The sequence below is a fragment of the Sardina pilchardus genome, chromosome 16 (genome assembly GCF_963854185.1).
Source record: "Sardina pilchardus chromosome 16, fSarPil1.1, whole genome shotgun sequence".
NCBI classification, from domain to species: Eukaryota; Metazoa; Chordata; class Actinopteri; order Clupeiformes; family Clupeidae; genus Sardina; species Sardina pilchardus.
This window is the reverse complement of record NC_085009.1, coordinates 18,710,553-18,720,446: the sequence shown is the minus strand read 5'-3', so window position 1 is coordinate 18,720,446 and position 9,894 is coordinate 18,710,553. Positions and strand designations below refer to the sequence as shown.

Sequence of the window (9,894 nt, the reverse complement as noted above, 5' to 3'; positions counted from 1 at the left end):
GTCTGGCGATACAACTTTTAGCTTCAGCCTAGCATAGATCATTGAATCGGATTAGACCATTAGCTTCTCGCCTGCTAGCTTCATGTTTAAAAGTGACTAAGATTTCTGGTAATTTTCCCATTTAAAACGTGTCTCCTCTCAAGTTAGAAAGTGCAATAAGACCAACTGAAAATGAAACCTGCCGTTTTTCTAGGCTGATTTGACATGGAACTACACTCTCATCTGGCGTAATAATCAAGGCAACTTGCAAACGTACCATAGGCGCAGTGATATCGTACGCAGCATCTGAAAATAGTCCCCATAGACAACAAGCAGTAGTAGTGCCAGTAGTTTGCAAGTTGCCTTGATTATTACGCCAGATGAGAGTGTAGTTCCATGTCAAATCAGCCTAGAAAAACGCCAGGTTTCATTTTCAGTTGGTCTTATTGCACTTTCTAACTTGAGAGGAGACACGTTTTAAATGGGAAAATTACCAGAAATCTTAGTCACTTTTAAACATGAAGCTAGCAGGCGAGAAGCTAATGGTCTAATCCGATTCAATGATCTATGCTAGGCTGAAGCTAAAAGTTGTATCGCCAGACTCACAGAATGGCTGGATGAACGGGAGCAAGGTAAATATCGATTGTTTTGCTCGAGGGGAGGTGGAAAATGAGCGTATTTCCAAAAATGGCGGAATATCCCTTTAACAAAACATGCCAACCCCCCTGTTTCAAACATAATGTCAACATCAATCTCACGTGGCGGCATTAAACTCGACATTTGAGAATAAAGTTGACATATTACTTTAATCGACACGTGTTTAATCTCGTCGTGGCAAAAAAAACTTTTTCTTCGTGTGTGGTCAACTCCGTCGTTGGCACGCAAGTTGCCTCTGGCGCTTCTCTGCCCTGAAAAAAACAGAGGAAAATTAAATAAAAAGATGATTGGAGACGAAGGTACTTTTCCACCCCCTTGGCACATCTGGCTGTTTATTGTTTGTAGCAGTATCCAGCGCTTAAAAAAAACCGAAATGAAATGAAAGTAAAAAGGGAAGAAATGTGGGGGAAGTACTGACATGTTTGCTCTTAGACAACAACCGGTCCATTTAAAAAATACCATCAGATCATTTCAGTCAGTTCAAGAAAGAGGATGGATAATCAAGAAATCGTTGGGCTTATTGAGTGCTTTAGGAACCGTTTGAGGAGGCTGATTATTGTCGAACCCCTTATGGATCTTTTGCATTTTCTTGAAGATGACGAAAAAGAATTGATCAGAGTCAAGATGACAACCAAAGGGAACCCGTGTGCCGTTGACCAGCTCTTGGAGACCATCACGAAAGGAGTTCGCCCGCAGGGTTGGTTCATGGAATTCATAGAAGCACTTGAAGCAGTGGGGTGTACACATGCTGCCAGCTATATCATAAACAGCCCTCCTAGTCCTTCTTTGGAGGCCGAAAATGATAGTTGTATTAGATTGATAAATCTCCTCCAATTGAGCCTGGTGAGGATGAAGACGCGGGATGTTTGCGTCAGCTGCTACTCTCTTGATATTTTAACTGAAGAAGATCATGACAATGTAAGTATAGTCTTACATATGGCACATGCATTATTATTACTACTATTGCTATTATATTATTATTATTATTGTTATTATTACTGCTTCGCGCCTCTGTCCTGGAGAATGAACGCGCACGCGTGTGCCTTTTGGTGCGTCAATGGGAACGTTCGTGATATTGTGGTCCATCATGTGGATTTGATGATGCCCAGTGGATTTAATGTATAGCCTACTGGAATTTGCAGAGTTTAATGTATACTTGGAAATCACCCAGTTCACTTTATAGCTAGTTTCACTTCATCTGGGTGTCTTAGCACTGAGTGCAATCAAGCACGTGTGCGGCCGTACATGCACTGTCTAGCCTACCACAGGCTATGCTCAACAACAAGAGAAAGAATTCCCCTGTGTGATGACTTTCCAACTCGGCACGGGGAGGGGAAGGGGAATTGATAGGGCGTGCGTTCCATTCATTCCTGCAGGTGGTCTGTAGTGGTTTGTGTTTTGTTCTCATTGTAGATTCTCACAGAAATTGAAAATAAAGGAAATATCAGCGGTGCCCGTTTACTTCTCCGAAGACTGGTGCGTAACGAGACGGGATGGTTTTCCACCTTCCTCAGGGCATTACAGAAGACCGGCCACCCCGACCTGGTCAAGGAACTCCAAGGGGAGGATCTGGTTGATAACGAGGGTAAGAGTCTGTGCAACAAGGTTGGACATCATGTTTATTCAATTATTCAAGGATTCAATTCTTTTTTTTTTTCTGAAAGTATATTGAAAAAATATGCCTTGAATATTTCTTTAATGAAGGTGACGAGCCCTGTGGTCAAACAGATGCCCAGGAAGCAACACAGGCCCCTGACACAAAACTCAAAGCCACCCAGTCAGAGAGATCCACTAGTGCCACTGGCCTGGCCCAGAGCAGCAGCACAGAGAGTGCTACGAGGCAGCTCTATGACTATCTGGATAACATTGGTGAGATAAGCCACATCAGTCTACCCTTGGCCCCCAGCCTGTTTTCTCTTTTTTGTGTTTTGTAACGCAATGTTGACGTGTAGATATTTTGAAAAACAACTATTTTTCTCTGTTGACTCAGAAATTGATCTTTACACTGATCCTGGTGAGCAACTTCAGCAGGCCAGTGGTAATGGAAACAAGGATGCCCACACAACAGGTAAACTCTCTCTCTCTCTCTCTCTCTCACACACACACACACACACACACACACACACACACACACACACACACACACACACACACACACTATTTTCAATTCTTGTTGATTACCTGCACACAACCACAATTAGTTTTCAAGATTAAAAACAAAACTATAAGTCCACAAGACCACAACTGAACTGAAAATCACAGGTAATTTTGGTCAATTATCAAATGTATCTGACTAGATACTTCTGGAACCATACTATTGTTCCTCCATTAACAAAACATGCCAAACCCCCTGTTTTACACACAGACATAAAGATAAGATAAAGTCTAGGGTCTGATAATGTTCTGTATAGGGGCCTACACTGTAAAGGACACTAGCCTATAGCCATTGCTTTGTATAACACTTTGTGTAACATAAGTGCCTTTACTTGAACGATGGACAAAGTGCATAGTCTTAATTCTAACTAAAGCTATTTAAAGGGAAACTATGCAGGTTTGACGATTTCATCGCCGGTTTTATCACCGGTCTTTTGCTTGTGCCAGTGGCACAAACATGCATGTGTGGTTTTTCCGCTCAGAGGCGCTAGGGGGAAGTGAGACAGCTGTCATTCAACCCGAAATAAGTCAAATAACCATTCCAATGACTCAGAAGCTGATTAGTTAAGGCAAATTAAGCTACAGAAACTTGCATAGTTCACCTTTTAATAAATCAAATTGCTCATTTAGCACCAAACACCGCAAACACTGAGTCAGCTCTGTGCCTCCCTCATGCCACACGACAGCTATTCATGCGTTGGTTAGAGTTTTGCTTGTTGATAGACTTGCACTTGAATTTCCCCTAGGGGATCAATAAAGAATCTATCTATCTATCTATCTATCTATCTATCTATCTATCTATCTACTTTGCCTGCTATTTAAATCTGTGCCCGATGTGTGCGGCAGTTTTGCATGTTTCAGATGCCCCGGCGGAAGCCCCAGGTGCAGCGCCGGAGTGCCCGCGAGTGGACGGCGGATTCATGCCGCCCGTAGACCGCCACACACAAGCACAGCCACCTGGCACACGCAGTGTGGCCGATCCTTTCTCCGCGTCGGGAGCGGGGCGGCACTCATCATCAACCCGCTATTACTATCACCAGCATCACCATCATCACCATGCATCGTCGGCCAGTGAGGCGCTCCGGCGAGCTGCGTTCAGTGGTGACGAGCCGGAGGCGGACATTGATACGGATACGGACACGGACACGGACGGTGATGCTGATGCTGATGCTAGAGACGAGGGCTCTGAAGGAGATACGGATAGTGATGGTGATGGTCATGGTCATGGTCATGGTCATGGTCATGGTGATGGTGATGGTGATAGAGAAGAGGATGCTAAAGGAGAAGAGTATGCTGTTGAATGGGCGGAAGATGGCCAAGGCAATTATGACAGGGGTTCATTTTCTGGTTCGGACCAAGACTATCCAGGCTACCAATCGTATGATGATGATGATGATTATTCTGATTAAAAAAAATCTCTCGACTTTAGAGGTGCACCATGTAGGTCTCACCAAATATAAATAATACCAAAGATTTAACCATTCAAATGTATTCAGCTACATTGAAATGTAACTTATGACAAAACAAAGGTTTTGTATTATGAGATTTGATAAATCACCAAAAGATGTTTTTATTATTCCTCTTTTTACTCAACCAAGGGAGCAAATTAATGTGGAGGGTGCTGAATTCACAAGGTCTTGATGGGTAATTTTTCTCTTCTTTCATGTGTTTTTGTTTCTGTTCATTTTGACTCATGTTCTCATGTATACATACATGTATAGCTGTTTTTCTTTGATTATAATGGCACTTTTACATAATTGATCTTTTTACATAATTGATCACATGTCTTATTATGGATGTACAGTGCCCTCCAAAAGTATTGGAACACATGCTAAAGTTGATGATATAAAATCATCTTTTGCAAATTGATCTCAATGCCTTAATAGGCTATCTGAAATAAAACCATGGCAATCTCTTGGTATGGTGAAGGGATATAGTGTTGATGTGGGGTTATTTTAATTCCAAAGGCCAAGGGGACTTTATCAGGGTGCATAGTGTCCTGGATACATGAAACATAAAAACATAAAACAAACACAGATCTGCTAGCCTCTATGGGAATTTTAACATTGTGGACTGGGGCCCCTCCCCAATAATGTATAGTATTATCGTGGACTGGGGCCCACTGTCAGTGCCCTTTGAGGTAGCTCCCCCCTACTTTCAGTATTCCCAGAGAAATTCCATGCAGGGAATTGGGGTACAGGCTGCCCCCACTTTGTTTAGTTTTAGGATGGGCTGCTGTTTTTTTACAGTATACTCACAGAATGGACAGCTAGTGGTTGTGAGGAGATGACTGTTGGATTTATAAAAATGTATGCTTTAAATCCTTGACTGCACATTTAAAGTAACTAAAAAAAGACTTTGTATTATCAAAGTATTGTATTTAAAGAATGGCATTGATGAGGAAAAACTAAGCCAAAAAATAAAACATTAGCATTGAAACACTATTGACCTCAGCTTTTGGCAGTGAAATTATGCTTTTTTTTTTATTGTACTTTCTATATTTCATGTCAGCCTTTTTCAACGTTTTTGAATGTCTTTTTTCTATATTCGCACTTTCCTGTTTCTGATTTAGTGTGGGAAGTGATGGAGGGGGAATTACTTGATAATATACAAAAAGGGCAGATTTACTGTTTTTATTCTAACCGTGAGTTTTTTGGGGGAGAGACGAGAACGCGCACACATCCCGAATAACTTACACCTGGCTTGGCTGAGGAAGATCCTGTCCCAAGATTGGAATGGAATATTTCAGAGTGTCAAATATTCTTTTGTACATTTTCTATAGGCCTATAGCACTTCAGCCTAGACACAAAGCATAACCAGCCCCCAGATGCTCACTCAGGGTTCAAATGACTATAAGGCTCTGTAGTGTCTGGCCTCAATATTTCTGGCACTGTATACAGTAGTTCCACTTGGAATCACAGTCTGGGGGCCCCACTCAATTCATTCATTGTGCTAATCAGCCTGCAATAGACCTCTAAAGTTCGCCTACAAAAAGTACCTAAAGCTTTCATCTTTGCCATTGGAGATCCGGGTGTTAATTGAATCTAAGTATACCAATGGCAAGTTGCATTGCAAGTTAGCTGTGGGTATAGCAAAAATCAAAGTATTCCGTCTTCACAATGTAACACAATCACAGTATCCACTCAAAGGCAAAATGTTTGCATTTCCGATTTCTCCATCCCTGCAACAGTTTAACTAAGTACGATAACCCATGTTATTTCCCCATATAAGAATCTCAAGATACCGGATTTCCATAGGCATAATGAGCAAAGATGGTTGGTTTTTGTAGGCAAATTTCAGAGGCCTATTCGTTTCTGAAATGGTCCATTCATGCCTGGGAATATCAGGGACCTCCCCTGTGACGCTGTTTTCCCACTGCCAGTTGAAATGTGTGGAAAACATGGACTTCTCGGGGCTAGCCCATCATGTTTCAATTTGTAAAAGATCTTCATCAGTGTCTCAAGTTTTCAAAATTGAGACACTGATGATTTTTGATTAAAAAAAGAAAAAGAACACCGTTGTAGATTTTTCACATTTGTAGATTCATATAGGCTATAGGCCTGGCAGTATGCTGTGCCTATCATTGTGTCATAATTTTGTGATCAATTTAATTGTTAAGTGAAATAAACAGATGTTTTATTTAAATCATCCATTAATGCAGGTATAGGCCAACTGCTTAAATGAGCCCAGAACTCCAGAACTTTCCGGATATACACAGGAGGGGTGTTAATTTCCGTGTGTGATAAAGGGGATTTCCAACAGTGGTCAACAACCTAGCCTAAACAAATAAGGAAATAAAATCACCAACAACAATATAGGGCATGAACATGCCCCCAGAGTGCAGCACTAGATGCCTGAAAGCTCTGTTTTCGTTTGCGCCATATTAAAAAGGCTACAAGGAAACGAAACTGAAATGTGAAGGGACGTGGGGAAGTGTCATCTGGTCCTAAACAGCAAACGATCAATTTATCACCATCTGGCTACTCCCGACAGTCAATGCACGATAATGAGCATGAATGATCAAGAAATCGTTGGGCTTATTGAGTGCTTTAGAAACCGTTTGAGGAAGCTGATTCTTGTCGAACCTCTTATGGATCATTTGCATTTTCTTGAAGATGACGAAAAAGAATTGATCAGAGTCAAGATGACAACCCAAGGGAACCTGTGTGCCGTCGACCAGCTCTTGGAGACCATCAGCAAAAGGGTTCGCCCAATGAGTTGGTTCATGGAATTCATAGATGCACTTGAAGCAGTGGGGTGTACACATGCCGCCAGCTATATCATAAACAGCCCCCCTAGTCCTTCTTTGGAGACCGAAAATGATAGTTGTGTTAGATTGATAAATCTCCTCCAAATGAGCCTAGTGCGGATGAAGACGCGGGATGTTTGCGTCAGTTGCTACTCTCTTGATATTTTAACTGAAGAGGATCATGACAATGTAAGTAACCTTACATAAGCCACACACATTTTAAACATTATTATTATTATTATTATTATTTATGTGCTTCGCGTTCCTCTGTCCTGAAGAATCAACGTTTGCGCGTGCCTTTTGGTGCGACAGTGGGAACGTTCGTGATATCACAGACGGTTGAAAAAGTATCTTTGGTGATATGTTCTTCCGACTGCAGTCCATAAAGACTTTGATATCATGGATTTAATGTGTAGGCCTACATGGCACACATTGAACCTACCATTAGGCTATCTCCACCCAGAAATCACCTTGTTCGCTTTTTAGTTTCACTTTCATCTCGTTGTCTTCTCATTGTAGATTATCACAGAAATTGAAAATAAAGGAAATATCAGCGGTGCCCGTTTACTTCTCAGAAGACTGGTGCGTAACGAGACGGGATGGTTTTCCACCTTCCTCAGGGCATTACAGAAGACCGGCCACCCTGATCTGGTCAAGGAGCTTATGGGGGAGGATCTGGTTGATGAGGAGGGTGAGAGTCTGTACCACAACTCAGTATTTTTGTTAAATCATTCGCATAAAAAAACAAGCCTATTGGCTAGGGTAGAAATTGGCAAAAATGTGACGATTATATATAGTTTTAAGGAGCTGGGCTAGTGTGCAGTAGCCTGAAAGTTGTGGGTTCAATTCCTGGCTTCCGGCATTGTGCCCTTGAGCAAGGCAGTTACTGTAACCCCAAGTTGTTCCCTGGACAATGTAACCCCTTATAATATATGACAAGCCACCTTGGACAACTGTGTGTGCTATATGAATAAATGTTAATGTATGTGTAATAATGTTAATGTGTATAATTATTCATTAACAAATGGGGAGACTGGAAATAACACTATAATAAACGGTTGGCCTAAGATAATGGTAATATTTTTCTTTTGTTGAAGAAATTGATCTTTATACGGATCCTGATGAGCAATTGGAACAGGCCAGTGCAAATAAGGATTCCTCCTGCACATCAGGTATTGCAAACGCACAGCACATACAGTATGTGGGATCTCATGCAACCAGTTATCAGTTTATTTATTGGGGTCCACTTCACCACTTCTCCTCCTTCCAAACAGACCTGGGGGTTATTTCAGAAAGGGAGTTTAACAAACACTGAGATAAAAGCCACATTTTAGAGTGTAAAATAGTTTTAAACGGTTCAGTGACGCAAGAAGTCATGTGACGTCTTAAACTCCATTGCTGTGTCATATACACCTGTGGTTCAACTCGCTGCTGTGTTTTACATCAGGTAGATATATTAGCTAATGTAAATATAGCTGAACATTTTTAAGGAATGTGTACTACTGTGCACAGCATGTGTAGCATAAACCAGTGTCGCCTGTTTACTCAGATGCCCCTGTGAAAGATGAGCTGCTAGCCGCGGAATGCCCACCAGTAGTTGGCAGAGTCAGCCCACCTGTGGGAAGCCATGTGAAGACAGATGGCACGAGCAGCACAAACAATCCTCCTGCCGCCGCCTCAACTTCTCCCCCATCATCAGAACATAAAGCATTGCCACAGGCCGTCTTCACTGGACTGCCGGGTGGTGGTGGCCTGGGAGTGGATGCATACGATTACAATGAATGGGACGACTGTGAGCCAGTGGAGGGACATACATGGGATGATTGGAATGACTATGATGCAGCCGACCTAGATTCAAGATGGATGGATTATGATGGTGATGATTATGATCGCTATTTAGGCGACTCATATGACAATGATTTCTAGGGGAAAAGTATGCTTTCTTACATTTATATACATTTATTAATTTAGCTTAGCCGCCTCCACTATCATCCAAAATGATTTACAGATGCAGACTGACACTAAAGCTGTGTAAAAAGGAGACCTTAAAATATTTTCAAGCTTGCCAGGTTAAATAATAACCTAAATAGGACAGACTTGTCTGCGAATGTCAGGTGGTAACTGAAAGAACATTTCATAAAATTGAATCAAAATAGTTTTTTCAATTGTTTTTGTTTATTATTTATACTACTGGTAGCCAGTGGTAGGCTAGTCTTTGACAGATAAATAGACCTTTTTCAAAATAATCATTGTATTGATGTTTTTGCTGTGTAGCTTGATACAAACAATATCAAAATATAGATGTTATACTATGAATGTTTGAAACTATGTTTGAAATGTATGAAAACATGTATTCGAGATTACGACACAAACGATGGCGTCAATTGACTGGATTGTCATAAGACTGAGGCTCACCTTACGGTGATGACTATTTATTTTTCCCCCTTGGTTAAATAAAAGCCTAACTAAAGAAGATAATTGTTTTCAGTTGGTGAGTGTCATCCTTTAAACACCTGTTCATTATTAATACCTCTCTCAGTCAATGTTCAAACTCAACTGAAACTCAAAATGTGCAGATGTTTTGATGCTCTGTTTGTTGAGTGTTGTATTTTCAGTTCAAAACCTGCTAAAACTGCCATAACTTGTCACTGAAGATAGAAATAGAAATTGGGTATACAAACTCATACTGGAAATAAGAACAATTGTGCTAATTGTGAAAATATATTATTTGCAGCCTTATCATCCATTCAAAATTCACATTTACATATCTGTACGCAAAATATTGATGTTTTTTCCCGCAGCATGCAAGTTATGTGCTCTCAGTCCAAGAAGCTGACCCAAGAACTAGTACAGTG

General features: G+C 41.1%; 2 protein-coding genes across 2 annotated transcripts; both read left to right on the top strand.

Annotated features, from left to right (window-relative positions):
• The first annotated feature begins 1,053 nt into the window (after positions 1 to 1,053).
• LOC134060063 (interferon-induced helicase C domain-containing protein 1-like) lies at positions 1,054 to 5,217 on the top strand. The gene is made up of 5 exons (XM_062516644.1): positions 1,054 to 1,554; positions 2,050 to 2,221; positions 2,341 to 2,505; positions 2,627 to 2,704; positions 3,637 to 5,217. Exons 1-5 carry the CDS (start codon positions 1,129 to 1,131, stop codon positions 4,197 to 4,199), a joined length of 1,404 nt encoding a protein of 467 aa, XP_062372628.1. The 5' UTR covers positions 1,054 to 1,128; the 3' UTR covers positions 4,200 to 5,217.
• A 1,479-nt stretch (positions 5,218 to 6,696) lies between these two features.
• Positions 6,697 to 9,506, top strand: LOC134060058 (interferon-induced helicase C domain-containing protein 1-like). The gene is made up of 4 exons (XM_062516630.1): positions 6,697 to 7,228; positions 7,559 to 7,730; positions 8,137 to 8,211; positions 8,589 to 9,506. Exons 1-4 carry the CDS (start codon positions 6,797 to 6,799, stop codon positions 8,963 to 8,965), a joined length of 1,056 nt encoding a protein of 351 aa, XP_062372614.1. The 5' UTR covers positions 6,697 to 6,796; the 3' UTR covers positions 8,966 to 9,506.
• Positions 9,507 to 9,894: the final 388 nt, after the last annotated feature.

Bases quoted from the DNA above. Each gene is read 5' to 3' on its own strand.
- LOC134060063 (XM_062516644.1), top strand. From the start codon at position 1,129: ATGGATAATCAAGAAATCGTTGGGCTTATTGAGTGCTTTAGGAACCGT. The intron at 1,555-2,049 runs GTAAGTATAGTC...TTCTCATTGTAG, and splicing joins CTGAAGAAGATCATGACAAT to ATTCTCACAGAAATTGAAAA. The intron at 2,705-3,636 runs GTAAACTCTCTC...TGTGTGCGGCAG, and splicing joins CAAGGATGCCCACACAACAG to TTTTGCATGTTTCAGATGCC.
- LOC134060058 (XM_062516630.1), top strand. From the start codon at position 6,797: ATGAGCATGAATGATCAAGAAATCGTTGGGCTTATTGAGTGCTTTAGA. The intron at 7,229-7,558 runs GTAAGTAACCTT...TTCTCATTGTAG, and splicing joins CTGAAGAGGATCATGACAAT to ATTATCACAGAAATTGAAAA. The intron at 8,212-8,588 runs GTATTGCAAACG...CTGTTTACTCAG, and splicing joins GGATTCCTCCTGCACATCAG to ATGCCCCTGTGAAAGATGAG.